The sequence below is a fragment of the Gopherus flavomarginatus genome, chromosome 2 (genome assembly GCF_025201925.1).
Source record: "Gopherus flavomarginatus isolate rGopFla2 chromosome 2, rGopFla2.mat.asm, whole genome shotgun sequence".
Lineage (NCBI taxonomy): Eukaryota > Metazoa > Chordata > Testudines > Testudinidae > Gopherus > Gopherus flavomarginatus.
This window is the reverse complement of record NC_066618.1, coordinates 210,019,373-210,040,290: the sequence shown is the minus strand read 5'-3', so window position 1 is coordinate 210,040,290 and position 20,918 is coordinate 210,019,373. Positions and strand designations below refer to the sequence as shown.

Here is a 20,918-nt window from a genome sequence, read left to right as displayed (position 1 = left end):
GCATGGATCAATATGCTTGTTTAATATGATTAATTGTTATAAGCTGGTTTAGCTCTTATCCTTCTGCTCCTTCCCTTACAAATCTGTTAGCCATTTATTTTTTTTCAAGAGCAAGAGGGGGCATGATGGATGATGTAATAAATGTAATATTACTGTGCTGACACAAATCTGCTTGTGTTACAGAGGTGTCAAAGCCTTTCTTGAGACAAACAAAATCAGCTATGTAAGAAAACAGCATAGGAGTAAACAAACACAAACCAACCAACCAACCCCCAAATCCAAAATTTATTAAGATGATCATCCACTTTCTTCATAGTAAACATGAGGAAGCTACTACAAGGGAAGGACGGGAAAAATACCTCTAGTTTCAATTTCATTCACTCATATGGAAATCACCTCAGTTATAACTACCATCCTAGAGTAAATGAATCTATTTAGCCTTGTCTGAACTTTTTATCAGTAATTTCATATAGTAGGTGCTCTTTCTGTGACATTACATGTAACAATGTAATTACAAGTAAAACACTCATTTACAAACAAAAAAAGTATGTGTTAACAGTTATGGTATTAATGTCCTCCTATGCAAATTCAGTTTGGACTGGACATTTTTTCTGTTCAGGGGAAGATTACATACTTCTTGGTAAGAATTGCTCAAGTGATATTATTGATCAATAATGATAGTACAGTGCATTCAGTTAGAAATTGTTACTCCTGAGAGGTCCCTTATGATGCACAATAGCATGATACAAATCACAGTTAGGAGAGAGTAAACCAGCTATGTTAATGTAGATTCTAATCCTATAAATTATCTAATAGCTTTGGTGTATTAACAGTGCTTGATGCATAATTGGCATTAGAGATCAATTGTTATAGATGCTAACAACTCATAGAAAAAGCAAATCAAAGCACATAGGTTGTTGAAATGACACCAGTGGGATGTTCTGGTAGTATTTCATTTTTAATTACATAGATGAAGTGAGTTTAGCTTACTAACGCCTCTTGGCAGGTCACCATCAACTCTGTTTGTTGCACCATGTGTTTGTCTTGCTTCCCTTTGAGTTAACTGCTGCTGCATCTTTGGTATCATCAGTCATCTAACACTTGAATATTACTGGCATGTCTTCATCCCTCATCTGCGTCCCTGTTTGGAAACCTATGACTACAGAGCTGGTGGTTGAGCCACCATTGTTAGCCAGGGTCTACTGAAGCTGGCAGAGGTAATGCACATTTTTTATGTCAAGATGTTGTTGTAGCACTGAATGTGAAATGTATATAGCTTGTCAGACGTTCTTAAAATGTTGAATAAATGTTTTATAGCATCAGTTTTTTTGTCAGAAAAGATACCCTTAAACTCCTTATTATTCCCACTTATTAAGAATATCTTCATAGATCTTTGTTTGAAAATATAATTTATAAAACAAATGTAGAGGGATATTAAAGTGTGGCCCTTACTCAGTTGCTGAGGCATGCCTAAAATAGTCATGTAGCATGTAAATTAATGCAGAAATGAAATACATAAAAATTATCTAAGTATCTGAATTTATACCAATATACGTCAGTTATTACAAGGAAGCATCAATACACGTAGTCCCAAAGTGTCTTTCTCCTTGATTCTCACTATTAAAATGTCTTTGCTGTAAATAACCCTTACTTAAAAAAAAAAATAGATCTCTGGACATACATATAAAATCATGTTGGAAAACACTTCTTATATTAGCAAAGAGAGAAGATAAATCAACAGTTGTTTCCTACAACACATTCTCGAGTGCTTTGCCTGTCTGTTTATAAATTACATTTTAAAAAAAGTACATTGCAAGAACATTAAGGTTATAAAATCAAGCCCCCTTGTGTGTATGCATTATGATATAGTCTCTTACTGTGTGATCACATACTATTTTTTTTTCCTATAGGACCCCAGCCTTATTCAGTGAATTAGTAGCAGAGGCAGCACATAACTATTGATTGGAAGGGTGGCACAATTTAATAGTTGGGAGGGGCACTGGATATAGAACAGCTTGTCTTTTTGTCTAGAACAGAGATTTTCAAACTGGGGACGTGCTCACAAGGGGGCCGTGGAGGAATATTCAAGGGAGCGAGCAATACTTCCAGGTGGGTCAGGCCAGCCCCGTGTGGTGGGGCTCAGGAAGGGATTGCCACCCGCCACTTCTGCCCCCTCACTCATCTTAGAAGCTGTAGCTGTAGAAGACATGGCAACTCCCACTGCAGTGCAAGGGGGGCAGTTTTCCCTGTGTAGAGCCCCTGCACTGCTATATGAGTGGGAGAGCAGCTCCTGCCCTGGGAACAGCCATGGGGCATTCGCCCCAGGGTAGCCTGCAAAGTAGGCAATGGGAGGCACTGGGACTCCAACAGCAGGGAGGGAGAAGCAGTCCCATGTAGCAGGGGGTGGGAAGGGTCAACCCACAGCCAGCTGTATGGATACATGGTGAGGGGGAGCTGCTGCCTCCTCACTGCTGGGCCTCCTGGCAAGAGGCAGCCCAAGGCCTTGCCCATTCCCCACCCCCACTCTGTGGGGCAGAGCGTGAAGTGGCCTCTCTGGATGGGTCCCCCTTGTAACATTTAGCTGTTGCTAAATGAAAGGCAGAAATCTGGGGGAGAGCATGGGACCTTGCGTGCCCCCATGTGTATTGTCTCTGGTAGTTCTGTTTTTTTATCCTCCTTGCATTGTGTGTCCACTGGCTTTGTTAATGCACAGTTTCCAAACCCTGCACTGACTAAAGAATTATTAATTTCATCCTGGGTGTTTCTATGGTACTCTAAGTGTCTTAAATACTTCACAAATATTAATAAATTTTTCTTCACAATACCAGCAACCTAATTCTGCCAGTTCCTAGCTTTTGAATGATTGACTTTGTAACCTTAATGTTCTTTCAGCATAGGATTTTTTTAATACAATTTCCTATATTTAAAAAAAAACTGAAAAAACAAAAGTTTTATCATGTGGAATCATATTGACCTCCAACTAGGGTTATCAGTGGATTCAGACCTCTGCCGCTTGGCCTTATGGAGTAACTGGTAGCAGTAGTAGGTTGAGTATATGGATCAGGCATTAGAGGCAGATGACATACACCCTTTGCCAGCGGGTTTCACAGCTATTTGCTGACAGCAGAGGAATGTGGAGACTGAGAACTTCTTTATTTCTCCCTTTCTCTCATTTCTCACCCCCTGCATCCCACTCTGACTGCATCCTCCTTCTCTTCCTTCCTGCCTCGGCATGAACAGAGTGCAGGAGAGTGTCTCCCTGGTCTCAATTCTGGTGCCTGAAACTATAGTGGCCCCCTCAGCTACAGAGAGGAGCAGTTGCAGGGAAAATACTGCTCTATCCATACAATCCTGAACTGGGACAAGCTCAGTCTATAGAAATGGTGTTATATGTAGTCCACTCAGTGCACAGACGCAAATGGAATCTTCTGGGAATTTAGCTGCCAAATGCTATGAATATCTACTGAGCATGTGCGAACTGTGATTTTTCAGATTTGGGCAGATTTCACCCAGTCAGCAAAAGGCACATCTCTGACATCAGTGCAACCCCTCAGCCAAATTTCAAGTTTCTGCTCCAGTGGATTCTAGACCTGCTCAGTAAAATAGCTGTATGATTTTTTTTAACGTGAGCAAACATTTTCCCCAACCCTTTTCTTCTAAATGGCTGAACCATATTAGCTGAAATGTCTCCAAAAAAAGTTCAGTGTTGGGTTCAGCAGGTGAATGTGTGGAATAAACAGTAAAAGTAGTATAGCTGTCTGGAAGATGAAAATAAGAAATTCCTTCCCATGACAATTTTTTCATTCCAAATCAGAACAAGAACTTCAAATGTGTTCGGGTTTTTTTTTGGTGGGGTGGGAGAAGAGGGAGAGAGAATTTCAGAAAAACTCCTTTCAGGAGAACTGAAATGTAATTTTTCAACTTTCTGATGCCCACATGGAGGGTGAGTTGTGGGCTGCCTGGGAACCAGCCAAGCAGGTTACCAGGCAGCCCAAGAAGCAGGAAAGCCTGAGAGCTGGCCAGGGGTGGAGCAAGGTACTTAGGCAGCTGGCAATCCAGGTAGGTGAGCGAGCGAGCTGTCAGGAAACCAGGCAGTTTTCTAACAGGTCAGATTCCATAAGTTTTTTCTTGAATTGACATGGTCAGTGTTGCTTCTGTTGAATCAGCTTTTTTTGATTAGAAGACTGTTTCATCAGAAAACTTATAGCCAGCCCTAAAGAGAAATCATGTGCTGAAAATATTTCAAGATGCTCATAGAGTTAGGTAGGTATGAAAATAAACAAGCTATGATTTAACATAATTAAAGCTTATCAGCCTTTTCTGGGTTTTGGGGAGGAGGAGTTGATGCTTATTGGAAAAAAAAAATTTCTTTGTTTTCATATGAACCCAATACACCACTTCAAAAATCTTCTCTAGCTAAAGATTTTTATTTTTCACTGTCAAAAAAGCATGATTAAGCCCATTTTTACTTGGGTTTCAATTACTTCCTCTTTCCACTGCCATCCCATGCCACCCTCCAAAAAAAGTTTTTGGTTTCTGTGTGTGTGTGTGTGTGTGTGTGTGTGTGTGTGTGTGTGTGTGTGTGTGTGTGTGTGTGTGCGCACGCGTGTACTTACACATGAAATGCATTTGTATTAAAACAAAAATAGTTGTCTGACCTAAGCCATTAAATCCAAATTAAGACTTTCAGGGGTTTTCTAACAATATCTGATTTACAATTCTGAATCACTGTGTATGTTACAGTAATGAATATAGAGGGAAAGAAGTCAGAATCTTAACAGCATTTTGACATTGCTTTTATGTTTTTTAAATTTTCCCTTGTATGACATCTTTTACATGATGTCCCTCATTTTTATGTCATTAAGCAGAAAGACAATGATAAGTGGATTCTTTATTTGCAAAATCATAATTAAGGAATAATATCACAATACTTGTTTGTGGTTGCACGTTGGAAAAGAAAGAAAAACATTTTTCCCATTCTCACAACTTTAGTTTGGGATGAGGAGTTGGAAGTGGAGAAATAGCATTATATAGACAAAACACAACATTTTAAAGTGAATTCCTTAAAAAAAAAAATAGGGACACCAAAAATTTTACTTAGCTAGCTACAGTAGCAGTACGTGCTAGGTATAAAAGTACCATAGATGAAAAAGCAATATTTGACATCCAGAATGTCTCAGCATGTTCAACATATTAGACTTAACTCAAGACAAAGTTCACCTCTATCACGATGTAACACGGTCTTCGGAAGACAAAAAATCTCACCACGTTATAGGTGAGACCGTGTTATATCAAACTTGCATTGGCCCCCCCCTATTCCTTGTTCCCTGACCGCCCCCTCCAGAGACCCCCGTCCCTAATCACCTCCAGGACCCCACCTCCTACCCAACCCCCCTGCTCCCCGCCCCCTGACAGGCACTCACCGGCAGTGGCGGGAAGCGGAGCAGCCCAGCCCCAGTCCTCTCCACTCCGCCACCTCCCAGCCGCGGCACTCAGCTTCCTGCACCGGTGAGTGCTGGGAGGTTGGGGAAAAAACACCCCCCGCACTCACCGGCAGCAGGAAGCGGAGCGCCGCGGCTGGGAGGTGGCAGAGTGGAGCAGGCTGAGGCCTGGCTGCTCCGCTTCCGCTGCTGCTGGTGAGTGCGAGGGGACCCCTTCCCCTCAAGTCCCCTCCCCAAAGCGACACAGTTGAGGCCAGGGCGAGGGAAGCAGAGTAGGCTGCTCCCGGCTTCCCCTCCCCCCCGCCCTGTTAAACCCCTGGGCCACTCTGGGACTGAGGGGCCCCCAAAAATGCCCCCTCACAGCTTCTGCCTCCCAGACCCTGGGGTGGAAGCCCCTGACCGTCCCCAAGACCCTCTGCCTCTTATCCAACCCCTCGGTCCCGGCCTGGCACCCTTAACACGGTGCTCAGAGCAGCATGTCACAGCTTTACCGCTTTATATGCGAACCCATGTTATATCGGGTCATGTTATATTGGGGTAGAGGTGTTCTTTGTAGTGTGTAAACTTTTGAATCCTGCCTCCAACACTCAAACTTATTACTTTAGACTATACATATGTGGCTGTTTGGATTTTTGTTTAACTTTAATGCCTGAACCCTGGACTTATGTTCAGAATTTTAAGAGGATACAGTAATTGAGGACTGGCAGTTCTTATTGTTTATTACATTGCATAATACACCTCTACCCCGAAATAACGTGACCTGATAAACATGAATTTGGATATATTATGTGGTAAAGCTGTGCTCCAGGGAGACGGGGCTGCGCACTCCAGTGGATCAAAGCAAGTTCGATATAACACGGTTTCACCTATAATGCGGTAAGATTTTTTGGCTCCTGAGGACAGCGTTATATCGAGGTAGAGGTGTATTACTAAATCAGTAATCTCATGAAGTGGAGATTGATCATGCTAATGCCTTATTGCCACTGCCTATGGATGGTTTGATAGATCTTCAGACTAAAATAATAAATGTCTTACTAATTATACCATGTGTTAATAGTTCTTATAATTGGAGTATAATATGGATGAGAGCAGCAAAACAAAACTGAATTGTTCCAACACGACATAACTGACTCATCATAAAAGCTATCTCAATGTTAGAGACTGGGTTTTTTAATCACGCTTGCAGAATTTGTACACCCCAAACTTTTGAGTATACCGCGTATCCCTGATAGATAGGACCCTACCAAATTCGCGGTCAATTTTGGTCAATTTCATGGTCATAGGATTTTAAAAATAGCTGAAATCATGACATTTACTATTTAAATCTGAAATTTCATGATGTTGTAATGGTAGGGGTCTGACCCAAAAAGGAGTTGTGGGGGAGTTGCAGTACTGCTACCCTTACTTCTGCGCTGCTAATAGTGGTGGCGCTGCCTTCAGAGCTGGGCAGTTGGAAAGTGGTGGCTGCTGGTCAGGAGCCCATCCCTGAAGGCAGAGCAGCAGCAGCACAGAAGTAAGGATGGCATCGTAGGGTATTGCCACCCTTACTTCTGCATTGCTGCTGTCAGGGCACTGCCTTCAGAGTTGGACACCTGGCCGGCAGCCGGCACTCTCCAGCTACTCAGCTCTGAAAGTAGTGCAAAAGTAAGGGTGGCAATACTGCAACCTCCCTAAAATAACCTTGCCACCCTCCTGCAGCTCCTTTTTGGGTCAGGACCGATAACTTGAGAAATGCTGGTTTCTTCTGTGAAGTCCTGTATAGTTGTAGCACGGCAGTTACTCATCACTGTGGCGCCTCCTGTTTGTCATCCGGAAATTAGCTTTTTCCAGTCTCAGAGCACCTCCTGCTGGCCGATTTCTCCCTATCAGTACCTGCTTCCTCGTCTCCACCACCTCCGGCCCCATGTCCCTCCCAGACCCCGGTGCCCCTTACCTGGGGTTGCTGCCACACAGTAGTGCCCCCATACTCTGGGTCTCCTCTCCCAGGAAAACCCACCTCCCCCTATGCCCACCTTGCCTCAGTGGGTGTCAGTCGTCATCTAGCCCCTTTCTCTGGGCAAACTGCAGTCTGTAATGGCCACTCATATTGACAAGGGGGTTGGACCTGCTGCCTTTCTAGCCCAGCTGTCTCCCTGCAGCCCCAGTACCCCCTTAGGCCTTCCTGCCAGGCCTCAGCCTAGGAGGTAGCTAGGCCTGAGCTCCTCAGCTCAGCCTGCCCCTTCCTTAGCACTGCCAAAGGTACCCTGTCTCTCCCAGGAAGCTGGGTCCTTCTCACTCAGCTCCTTGCTCACAGCCCTCTTATCAGGGCCGGCCAGCCAGCCTCCCTCAGCTGCTCTCGCTCCTTTTATCCCAGAAGCGGGGTAACAGCCCTGCTACAATAGTATAGGGCAAAAGCACAGAAAAGACCAGATTTTACAGTCTGTGATGCGTTTTTCATGGCTGTGAATTTAGTAGAGCCCTACTGATAGAACATTACAACATACAGAAAATAATCTCCTCACCTGGCATTTGGGATCCTTCAGCATTTTGAAATAAGTTCATCTGAATTTGAGAGGCAGGGGACAATATTCTAAACTTATTGCTTCTTGAGGTTATGTGAATTCTATTTTTGTACAATCTCACTGTAGTAAGGGGAGAGCCCTGTTAATAAAAAACTTAATAGATTTTTTTCGTAAAGAAAACTGCAGAAATCCAGCACACTTTTGAAATCTGAATATCACTTAGATAGCTCCATCATTTGCATGTAAACTTATTCAAAATGTAATTGTGTAACTGTCTTTCTCTTTCACTGTACATGTTTTTCCTGCATGTGAATGAGTTCCCACCAATACTTCAGAAGCATGCCTGACTTACTGATTTGGTGAAACTTCCCTTTCTTTGTGCTCAAATTATTAAACCTCTTTAGTGCTGTACATTATTAGACAGTCAAATGAGTACATTAGTTCACTTCTTTCTGTGCACAGATGAGGGACACTAAAGGAAAAGGAGGAAAGAATTCTTTTGCAGCATGCTTTAGAGACAGTACCTATGGATATATTACAAATGAACATTCTACTTAAGCATAGTTTTGCTATACAGAGAAATAATGATAGTTTCAAGTGTAATTCCCTGCAAAATTTATAGACGTAGACATGGTTAGTTTCCTTCTCCTTTTTTTTTAATATTGCCATCAAATTTTGGCGCTTGCATTCTTGCTAATTCATGCTACAGTAACTGAAAATAGGACCAAAATTGGACAAATAATTAAATCTCACAGTTTTTTAGTTTTATTTTTTTAAGCTTGATTCAGCAAGGAACTTACTTATATGGCTAACTTTAAACATATGGAACTATTTATGTGCTTAAAGTTAGATGTGTGTAAATACCTTGTTGATTCTGGGTGTTGGCACAGAATTGTGTTTGTGTTCCATCAGAGTGCTAATTTTTAGAATAACTGTTTCTCAGGGCTTTAGGGTTTTAATATTTCCACACTATATAACCTCCTTCCTTCCTTTTCCCATCGTTTTAGCTCTTTGGAGGGTTTTTTTTTCCCTCTAGGAGGAGGAGCTTATATTTATACGGTTGATCTGGATCACCTTTTATTTAACTCTTGAATTTATAGAATTGAAGGATTGATAGAGCAGGAACTCAGTGTTCAATTCAGTGAACAAATGCCTTTTGAGATAGCTAGAAGAGAAGATGCAACTGCTTGTGTTTGAATGATTCAGTGTAGTTGTTCTACAGGGTATGATTTAAAGAAATCTAGAATGTGTATTTTTAAAACCACTCAAGTCCAGCAGGACAGTGTTCTGCCACAAATACCATATTTTTACTGATCAGAAAATCTTATCTTTTGACAGTTACTATCAGCTACCAGCTCTAACCATATAGTAACAATAATATTTCTCTATAGCATTCCTGCCCTCCCACCTCTATCATGTCTGGCATTCAGTGTGATGGAACTAAAGGGATTCCTGTGACAGGTTGGATCACAGAAACCCCCTTGGGGCTGCCAACTGATGTGCCAAGACTGCTTCTGCCCTGCTTTCCCTGCCAGCTTGGGACTCCAGCACGCTGTCTTGTTGAGCCAGACGTGCCAGTCTGCTCCAACACAGACCCAGGGTCTGAACCACGTGCCCCAAAGCTCCAGACTTAACTGAAAGCAACTTAAGAAGTGTTCCTGTCTTTAACACTCAGATGCCCATCTTCCAATGGGGTCCAAATCCCAAATACATCCGTTTTACCTTGTGTAAAGCTTATATAGGATAAACTCATAAATTGCTCACCCTCTATAACACTGATAGAGAGATAAGCACAGCTGTTTGCCACGCCTCCCCCCCACAGATATTAATACTCTGGGTCAATTAATAAGTAAAAAGTGATTTTATTAAATACAGAAAGCAGGATTTAAGTGGTTCCAAGTAGTAACAGACAACAAAGTTAATTACCAAGCAAAATAAAATAAAACACGCAAGGCTATGTCTAATACAGTAATAAAACTGAATACAGATAAAAATCTCACCCTCAGATGTTTCAATAAGTTTCTTTCACAGACTGGACTCCTTCCTAGTCTGGGCACAATTCTTTCCCCTGGACTAGCCCTTGTTCCAGCTCAGGTGGTAGCTAGGGGATTTCTCATGACTGCAGCCCCCTTTGTTCTATTCCACCCACTTATATAGCTTTGACACAAGGCAGGAATCGTGTCTCTCTGGGTCCCCCACCCTCCTTCTAAATGGAAAAGCACCAGGTTAAAGATGGATTCCAGTTCAGGTGACATGATCACACGTCTCTGTAAGACTTCATTATCCCCTTGCCAGCACACACCTATATAGGAAGACTTACAAGTAAAACAGAACCATCTATAGACAATTGTCCTGGTTAATGGGAACCATCAAGATTCCAAACCACCATTAATGACACACACTTTTCATAATTACAGTAGGCCCTCAGAGTTGTATTTCATATTTCTAGTGTCAGATATAAGAGTGATACATTTATACAAATAGGATGACCACACTCAGTAGATTATAAGCTTTGTATGATACAAGAGACCTTTTGCATGAAGCATATTTTAGTTACATTATATCCACACTCATCAGCATACTTTCATAAAATCATATAGAGTGAAATGTCACCATTCCCTTGTTTATTGACATGAAATGACAGATGCAATTCTACAAGAGTTATTTGGAGAAGTCTCTTCATAAGCATTGAGACAATGTTTTCCATATGTGGAGATTCAGCAGTCTTAACTGGTATTTGAAAGTGTTTCCCATGTTGAAATGTCATGGGGGCTTTGCAAAAAATAAATTTGACTCCTGGTATGAAGATAGGTGAACTTAAAAAAGGAGAAAATAAACTGTTGTAATGGTGAGTAATAGCAGTATGTAATTTCAGCTGTAGAATAAAGAACACTTGCATTGCTTTAATTAAAATTAGTGTCATTAGTAAAAAGAAAGCAGCCAATTAAATATATAGAGGTAGTCTCACGCGTCATTGGAACCAAACAGGTGATATGTTTTTGCTTCTTGTGGGGTATCAAAGTTTAGTGTGGGTAAATTTAGGTGTGGATTTTTTTTTTTAAATCAGGAGATAGAAATAGTAGAAGACAGAACTGATTTTTTTCCCTTCACCGTTGTATGATCGTGCCATCCTCCAGCTGCAAAATACTGGTCATAATGATCTAGCAGTTTTATTTTTTCACAATTCCTGGTGTAGCCTATCTGAAGCTGAGGCTTCAGTGAACAGTCATCTGCATCGTGAAACCATCTGTACAGAGTTGATGCTAACTGGTATCATTGTGGCAGTTACAGAAGAAAGGCCAAGGATTGACTTGACTGAGCATTAATGCTGAATTACCTGTCAGCCATAGGTGTGATCCATGGAGGTTTTGGTTGAGACTGGGCAGGGGAAAGGCAGTTTTCTCTGCAACTGTATGTCCTGTGAATATGCTGTGGATAAATAAAAATTACTTTCTGCGAGACAGTCAGTTTGATCTTGTGAACCTGACACTTTTTGAAATACTCTTAAAAAAAAAATCCATCCAATGTTATTAAAAATGTTTTCTCCCTAAGGCTTCTCATAATGAAGTCATACAATGCCTGAGTACTAAATAGAGTTGGTTAAAGTTTTTTATGCTGGAAGTTGCCCTCTCCCTCCTTGGAAAATACAATTTCATCAATTTAAATTTTTCACAGGGGAAAACATACGTTGTTTTCCCATGGGAAATTTCTAAATGAAGTGACATTTTATAAATTAATTTTTATATTTCAAATTGGTTAGAAACTTCTCATGGGAAAACCGAAAATCTTTCTACAAAATAATTCAAATGTTTTTAATTGAGAAACTTTTCACAAGAAGAGTTTCTGGTTTTGACCACCTCTCATACTAAACTTTAAAAAAAAATCCACTAATTTTGGAGGCCCCTGTTGAAACTCCTAAACCTTGAATCCATTAGAGCATTTTGTAACCTACTTTCTAGCAACAACGCTAACAACAATGAAAGTTCTGGGGTAAACAAGCTTCAGGCATTTTTATCAACTTGTCATGAAAAATCTGCTCTAAGCAGGCTTTTTGGTGATATGGTTGAAAATGGCTCAGAGCAGGTTTTCATGATATGGTGAAAACACCTTGGGTCTTGACAACACAAGGACATAAACTTGCTAGAAGAAGTACAGCTGCTGGTAAATGCACCCTAACTGAAGCCCCCATCACTTTTGAGAGCCAGGCCATAGGTGTGTCCGCTTGGGCATCCTGTGGTGAGGTATTTAAATGCCACACTGGAGAGCAGGGGGTTAAGGACCAGCTTTGGGCCCAGGCAGCCCTGCCCAGACAGGCCTGCGCAAGCTGGAGGCAGGGCTTTAAAAAGAGGAGTGGAGCAGTTCAGAGGCAGGCAGTGGAAGGGAGCAGACAGCTGCTCTGAAGGGAAAGTACTGCCCAGGAGCCCATTGCCCCGACCTGACAACACAGACCTGTGCAAATCTACAAAGAAGTCAGGTGACTGAGTGTGCAAGTCAGAGACTAGATTGAAGTGACTTATTCTGTGAAGCTAAAGATGACGGGGGTAGGAAGTGGTCCCAAAGGGGTGGGGCAGGGCTGTTAGTACCCCAAGGTGCCAAGTGGAGCTGCCCACCTTTGGGCCCTGGACTGAAGCCTAGTGAGAAGGGTGGACCCAAGAGGACATTACAAGAGCCTTCATGTACAGTGAGAGGCCAGCTGGAAAAGATGTTAACTGTTCAAGAGCCCAGTCCCCAAGTTCCCCGTGCTAAAGGAGAGGACTGGAAACCCTTGGGGTGGAAGTGCTGAAGGACGTGACTGTGTTTCAATGGGGAGATGACCTGCCAACCTCGTCCTGACCACTCGGCAGCGCTGTCGGTGAATGTGCACCGTCTCTACACTCAAAATAAGTGGACACTTCAGAATTTAGAACTTGTCTTCAGGCTCACAGTGTACTCAGCTGTATGTGTGCCTCAAAGTTCTACCATACATCCTCATGTTATTGGCTTGCTTTTATCAATAATATCTGCAGTTATTTTCTGCACTGGTTTTAAAAACATGGCTTAATTTTTTGTTGTTGATATGAAAACTCTTAAATCTTGTTAATCTGTGAATTACTGCTTTTACAGTACAAAGTCCAACAGTGCTAGCTTGATGAGCATGCATCCTTTTCTTTTATCACTCTTCCAGGAAATATTGGTTTTAATTTTTTTTCCATCTGTTGATCTGTTTTCATTGGACAGCTCCTTTCTCAAGGACATGTAAAAGTGATTTGTGGCCTTGCCTTTTCAGTGAAGTTAGTGTGGGACAAAAAGATCTGATATAGAATTGCTTACTACTTCTGATCCAGTTGTTAAAAATCTGGCTTACTTGGTGGTGTCTGAAATTAGTATTTATAGAAGGAAACTTAAAATATGGAATATGCCTGTAGAATGCATGATGTGTTTTTTATTAAAATCCAGTTTAGCTTAGTCTATGCTTTGTGAACTGGTAAAATACTTCCACCAATGTTTGCTGCTACTCTTTAGGGACACAGCAGGTCAGGAGAGATTCAACAGTATTACCTCAGCTTATTACAGAAGTGCCAAGGGAATCATATTGGTATATGATATCACCAAAAAGGAGACATTTGAGGATTTACCAAAATGGATGAAAATGATTGATAAGGTAGGCTCCAACTTTTCTGAAAATAGACAATACAATATATGTACTGCTTTATGTAAGGGACACTATTAAATTACATTTTTGTAATGTGGTTTTGTAATAAACCCTTTGAAGATAAAAAACTTTTGCTATAGATTTCCACTTCGTTCTTTTAGCAAGCATTTAATTTTTGTGTGCTGCTTCTTCTTCTTCTTCTGCTGACTTCTATGAACTAAAATTGCTGTCATTAGGGTTGTCAGAAATGTGCATAGATTTGAGCACCCCAGTGGTGCACTGGAAAACCATGCATTCTGTTTACCTTCTTTGCATTAAAGTCGCAATAGTCCCTCTGTGGGAAACTCAGTTATATTTCTCATGCAGTATTATGGAATGTGTTTGGAAGCAGAAAGAAATAAGGATATATATCCTTGAGATAATGTGTGTATAGAGCTTTGATGATACAGAACTCATGCAGGCACATAAGTATTAGTTTTTACCAACAGTGTAAAAACCTTACATTTGTGGATGTAGTTAACTAGAAGTACGGTATTTTTCTGTATTCAGTATGCCTCAGAAGATGCAGAGCTTCTACTGGTTGGAAATAAGTTGGACTGTGAAGTTGACAGAGAGATTACTCGACAACAGGGAGAAAAGGTAAGAGCAGATGGAATCAAATCATTAACATCCTTTAGCGATGGTGAAAGAAGGTGGTTATGGGCTCATATTGGAGTTGTGAAGAATGTACAGCTGTAGGTTTGGGCTGTGCTGAATGTCTTGCAAGTTTGAGATAAATCTAATGATAGTTGAAATTCCAAGCCAGGCAAGCAATGAGTGGAATCACATTGCCCCTTGAAAGATACCTGACTCTTTGAGGGGAGAGAGGGAGAAATTAATTAGGTAAAATGGAGAAACCTTTTTTTCTAACCTAGTGTTTGATTAAAAACAGTTGTATCGCCTTTGCTATAAACAAGTACCTACAGCAGGCACGATGCTTTGATGTTTCATCTATGATACTACTCTCCTTCATACCCTTAGAGTTATAGAAGACATAGTGTTTTAAGCATACATTATTCTACCAAAATCTGTTTTAAGCTTATGCCAGGTATTACAGAACATGCCCAGATAAGTTTATTTAATGTAAGGAATATCATCCTGCCCTAAAGAAACAGAAGAAATTAGAAGGTACTAACTTGGACTGGGTCCTCAGACCCCCAAAGTAGCATGAAGTGTTGGGGAAATCAGCTGAAGATTCCCCTCACATCCTCAGCTGGTGTAGAACTGACTATGGGCTGCCCTTTCCATTCCCTCACAGAAGGGGAGGGAGGGAGGCTGTGGCACCTTGTGCTCAGGGCCAGCAAATGACCTCTGGGGGCTTGTTACAGCTGGTGTAGGTAAAAACATCCATTAAACTTCTCTAACATATGAGGGACCAGAGTAGATCCTGACTGTCCAGAGATTAGTGAAGCACAAAATTGGCTTTAAGTGACTTCTGTACTGAGCACAGCTTGGCTAGACTCGAGAATTGGCTCCTTGTCTGATCATTACATACCTATTATTGAGTCAAAGTGATCATGATCCATTTCTTCCTCACTGGCATGACTTCTTCAGGAATCTTAAACTCCAGAAAGGAAGAGCATTTTCTTCTGTAAAAAGTATAATACGTGAATTCACCTAATTTCCACTGTAATAATTTTCCAAGAGGGACTTATCCATTGCTGGACTTCTGCTTAGGTTCAATCTGCTATTTCATCCTCTTCCAAATTGCTTCTGATCACTTCAAGCTGTGAGAAAACCAGACCATGAAATCAACCCTTGACATCTCTTCCAGTAGTTTACTATCCAGGAAACTAACCATATGTACCCACAATGCTCAGGGTGTGTAAGGTTGGTTTTCTGTGGAAGAGAATCATTTGAATGTCTCCTGAAATTCTAGAGACATCAGACCAACCTGGGAAGATTTTGGAATATGAAGACAGCTTTTCAAAATCGAGGCTTTGACAGTGCATAAAATAAAGATTATGTAACCTGTCATGCTATCCATGTGTTGGAAATGAGCACAGAGGTGCTGCTGAAAGCTAATGCACTGTTGACATTGGTTCTCCATATTGTTAATGGGGTGCAGGGGGAGGGAAGAGTTCTTGTTATAATATGTAAAGTATTGTCATGGCATGACTTCTGGAGGATACTGTGGACAGAGCACTGGAGCGGGAGAAGTATTTCTAAAACAGACTGCAGTAACCTTAGGGAAATCCAGATAAATACTAGCTGATAGCTGTTTGATTTTAACAAACAAACAAACAAAAGAAAAGTTTCGACTTGTGTTTTTACTTGAAAAACTTCTCTTCTGGTATTCTGGAATTGTTTAGGGGCTAAGTATGTAAGTGCATGATGTGAAGGCATAAAGGGACTTGTGAATAATTTGTCCTTTGGAAGAAGTTAAATATGTACCCAAACTTTGTCTGAAAATTTGGTGTATTAATGCAGCAGCCCATAAGCGCTGCTTAGCTCAGGGCACTAAGATTGAAAATCTCTTCGCAGTTCATTACCAACTTATATAAAAACAAAGTAAAAAGGATACTCTTAACTGAGCATCTTCTAACTGCAATTTTGAAAATGCTTTTTCTCATGTGTTTGAACCTAAGTGTGTGTGTGTGTGTGTTTTTCTACATGGATGTGTCATAGAATAAGAATTGGTGAGATATTAAAGTTCTGGTGCATGGAGTCCCTGAGAACTTTGCATTTTTCCTTTTGAATTACTTAAAGCTGAGTGGAGGTATTCCACTTCAAAGATGATTTTGCTATTTCAGAATCTGATTTCATTCCAATTCAGAACAAATTCTCACAATTTTGAAATCCTCCATGGAATGAGATGAAACCATAGCCCGGGGTTAAGTCTGCCTGGCAAGCTGTTCCAAAGCCATGGACAATATATGCTTGCATTAATCCTGGCATTTTCTAGTGCTGCTAGATACTCATTTTCAAGAGCATCAACTCCATCTAAAAGCAAATGAAAAGAAGTAAAACAAAACAAACAAATATATGAACTGAAATGTTCTCTGTGAGCTGTGTATTCAGCACACTGTCACATTTTTGTATGTCTGGTTTCATGGTTGAGCTAACATTTATCTTTTCATTAATGACATTTCATTATTTGGTTTTCCGTTATTTCTTGATTTCATCTTGACATGGTAAACTAACAGAATGAATGTATTAAAGACAACATAAATTTTTACACACTGATCCCATTCTGTTTTGAAAAGTGTAAAGAGAAAAAAATACCTTGCAGAACTGAAGTTGACTCAAAAGGATCTAATGTGACACTAGATTCAGTTTTGCTCATATTTTGTAGAGTAGTTTTTCTTTTAATCTCTTAAAAAAATCCAGCTTCATGTAGTTACTTTATTTATTTCCATCAGTTTGCACAGCAAATAACTGGGATGCGGTTCTGTGAAGCAAGTGCCAAGGATAATTTTAATGTGGATGAAATATTTTTGAAACTTGTAGATGACATCCTGAAAAAGGTAATATATATGTACTGTGGAGATGGGGACTATATTTAACTACTGCTGTTACCACTATTTGTTCAGAGCACATAATGGCAAGTAAATTTTGACTTAGTTTGGAGGTGCCAGCATGTAGCTTGAGGACCATCTGCTATCCTTCAGCTCTTCAGTAGCAGCTAAACACTGCACGGCTGTTGAAATTTTTGTGTGTGCTTCTCTGCATGGTAACTTCATTTTAGACCAAAGTTCAGTAGCTGACTGCATTTGCCTGCTTCCATTTGTTGCTATATGTTAATTGAGACTGATTTGGGGAATTGACTTAGGACAAAGCAGAAATAAATGTTCATCCTTAAATTGAAATGAGAGATAAGAACTACAAAGAGCTGGGAAAACAAGTAGTCGGTAATTTACATGTCAACTAGCAAGAGAGAATCATCCCTGGTATGTTTGCAGACCAGAGCTTCTGTCTACAGCATAGTCCAGAGGCTAGAGCATCAGAGCGGACAATAGAGACCTCTGTCTTCTGTTTCCTGCTGACTTCAATATAGGAGAGTTTTTTCCTATCTATACAATGGCTATAACTGTTATCTAGCTTCGGAAAGGGCTGTGCAATCCTAGTTGAGCAGTGTTATGTAAGTGAGTATTATTAGTATCAGTGTAAATCACGGTGAGCTGTATTTAAAAAAATTATGGTCACCTGATAGAAATGTTACCTTTTGTATTTTCAGATACTGTAAAACAATGCAAATGTTCAGTGTTTCTCTGTGTAAATAGCCTCATTTGTGTTAAACTATGCTTAAAGTCAAATCACTACATTAACACTAGAAGGCAACAACTTCATTTTATGTATATTACTTATTAGTGTACGTCTTTAAACCACAGGATTATTTGTGATCTTGAATCTTATCCCGCAATCTGCCATACACAGTTCCTTATAGGTGGTCAACAATACTACTTAGCACTTCTGAATGAGCTATAGAAAAATTAATCAATACCCCAAGAGAGAGGCAAGTATTATCCCCATTTTACAGATATGGAAGCTGGGACACAGAGAAGACTGAATGATTTGTCCAAGGCCACCTACATTTGAGGCAAGGTTAGGAATTCTGCAGATTTTATTTGATCTCCCAGCATTGTTTAATTCATTAAATTGCACATGCTTTACATAGATAAAGCTTCTGGAATATTAAAAACTTTAAAATACATTCTCTATTATTGACAAACTGGCTACATGGAAACTTCTTCCCAAATTAAGTATATTTCCTTCAGAACATATGATTTGTTCCATGCTTCTGTTTGTCAACAGAGCAATACTGTATTTTTAACACTGATTTGTAACTTTTTCCTTTCTCTTTGAAAGTGGTTATTGAAATATTTTGATGTTGAGGTCCTTATGTTAATATTTTAGCTGAGCATTAGTTCTGCAGCTTTCTTTTCAAATGAAATAAACTAAAAAGTTCAATGCAGTTAATCATTTATAGACTTTTTTTTTAAAGATGCCTCTGGATATTATGAGGAACGAGTTGTCGAACAGTATACTGTCCCTGCAACCAGAGCCAGAAATCCCACCTGAGTTGCCTCCGCCGAGACCACATGTCCGTTGCTGTTGACTTGTTGCTTCATACAGAGTGAGAGAGAGAAGAAAGTGTCTGCACTACAATCATTTGGCAGTTCCGTGTTACACTTTGTTTTTCAAGTCAGAACTACACACTTATTTGTAAATATGCAAATATGCAATCCTGTGTAAGATTCAGCTACAACCGTTAAATATTGCCCCTCTTCCCCAAAATAGTATATTCATTCATCACCGTAGTGTTATAAATATTGTACAGTTTATGGAGAACTGCAACACTCCCAGTCTAGGAGGAGAAATTAAATCTATACTTATTCTTGACATAAATATTGTAATAGTCCTTGTTATTATAAACCTGCAAGCAGAAGCTCTTCTTGTATGAAGATAAGTATATGGTGCTTTGCTAACTATTTTAAAGATGATTTTTTTTAAAACTGAAAACTTTATGTACAAAGCTTCCATAACCTACATTGTTTCCTTTAATATTCAGATTTTTTTTTTTTTTTTAGGGAGTGGGGTGTAGCTGTAGCATCTTCAGCTGACTAGATCTACAGCAAAGCTACGTGTAATTTCCAACAATCTGTCTTATTTATTATGTTTAATAGTAGACCATTACTTTGTGTATTAAGACATCACATTTGGTGCAATTCTAAGGGTGCAGTGTCAACTCACACAGTTAATTTTCTGCTTAAACATAAGCTAAGTTGCAAGCAAAGTGGAGATGTATTTTGAATTCTAAAAGACAGTATGAAAAGCAATGCTGCTGTCCTAGACATTCTTTTTAAAAGGAATTTAATACATTTTCCTGTGTTGAGGGAATATATGTGTATTTATCTGAACATCTAGGTGGGTGATAGGGGTTTATGGAAAACCATTTTTTTCCCCTAATGGTGGAAATTATTCCCATCAAGCATATACTGTGTTAGGTTTTTGTCTGATAATGACTTTGTGAACTATATCTTTGGTATCTCTTTTATTACAATGCACTGTTTAGTTTAGTCGTAGTAAATCAGTAGTTACATATTCGAATAACTTGGTGTGTCCTGAATGTTGTGGTACTGAAAAGCATTGTGGTCTTTCTAAACTAATGAAATGCAAATAAAATTTTGTATTTATGAATGACAGTGGAGCTGCACCTGTTATTAGAATGGTAAATATACCTGATGGTGAATAAAAGGTAAAATCAGTGATATAGAACAATTTTTTTAAAAAAATTCCTTGTAAAGAGCTGATACTTAGCCTTTACATTTATTTTTCAAGATAGGAAAAACAAGGCGCATTAATAGCTTGCCTTGAATACTGCACTGTTGGGATGATCTAGCCAAACTGGTATCCTGTCATGGCATGTGATTGCTTTTCGTGACATCTTGGGAGGCAGTAGCAAAACTATTTATGACCCATGTGGGGACAAATGTAAACCAGTCTTGTGCAAAATATAGTTCATCACTACTTTTTTCTCGGTGTCTGAAATATCTTACCAGTTTTGCCATTGTTCCACCGTGTACATTTACACAGACATAATAATGTATACTCCGGACTTCTCCAGTTTCTCATGAGTTTTCTGGAAGGAACAAAGCATTCAAAATAATTGGTGGTAATTTATACTTTGCCCAAAGGCTCTTAGAGCTGTAGGGCTGCTGAACAAGTTATTACATTCTGCACACAGTACTGTGCAGGGAACACATCTTTGGCACATACAGTTTCAACTAACAACAAAAGGAAGCCTGGTTGAAGATTGTACTTATGTCTTCTGCCACCTTGTGCCTAAATGGTTAGCTGTTTTTACATAGTGAACTTGTGGTTTACTCTAATACTAACAGATGAAATCCACCATTTTCTATAGGATTTCTGAAGGTACTGTGGGCAAGACCAAGGAAGGGAAAGTTATGGAAAAATAAGATTTAACTTGACGATTATTTCAGCTGACTTGTTTTTAACCTGTATTTAGAAATTTGTTAATTTTTCTGCAATTTTTGAATTTAATAAAAATTAAGAAAACGGACTTAGATAAACTTCTTTTTTTTCTTGTAATTATGTGCTATTGTTTCTTTATATAATGGAGGCATTTTAATACAAGGCAGTCCCAATTGTGACCTTTGAAGGTAACTGTAATAACTTTCATTTATTAATTGAAAATGTTTCCTGAGCCTTTGATTGTGTTTTTTAAACAATCTGCATTAACCTGATTGTTACAGGGAGGACAGAAAAGACACTGCCTCCTACCACTTCCTGTGCAGCTTTAGGAACAGCTCTGTGAGTCAGGAGCCCTCTAAGCCAGCATTT

At 39.8% G+C, this 20,918-nt stretch overlaps 1 protein-coding gene across 2 annotated transcripts in view; it reads left to right on the top strand.

The window, feature by feature from the left end:
• Window positions 1–20,637, top strand: part of RAB12 (RAB12, member RAS oncogene family) — a 38,136-nt gene extending 17,499 nt beyond the window's left edge. Inside the window, exons 3-6 of one of the 2 annotated variants that reach the window (XM_050942192.1) lie at window positions 13,445–13,583; window positions 14,124–14,213; window positions 16,976–17,080; window positions 18,559–20,637. In XM_050942192.1, the coding sequence (XP_050798149.1) occupies window positions 13,445–13,583; window positions 14,124–14,213; window positions 16,976–17,080; window positions 18,559–18,672 (448 nt within the window). In that variant the 3' untranslated portion in view covers window positions 18,673–20,637. The remainder of the gene's footprint in view (window positions 1–13,444; window positions 13,584–14,123; window positions 14,214–16,975; window positions 17,081–18,558) is intronic. The other variant, XM_050942193.1, reaches the window with a different exon arrangement.
• Window positions 20,638–20,918: the final 281 nt, after the last annotated feature.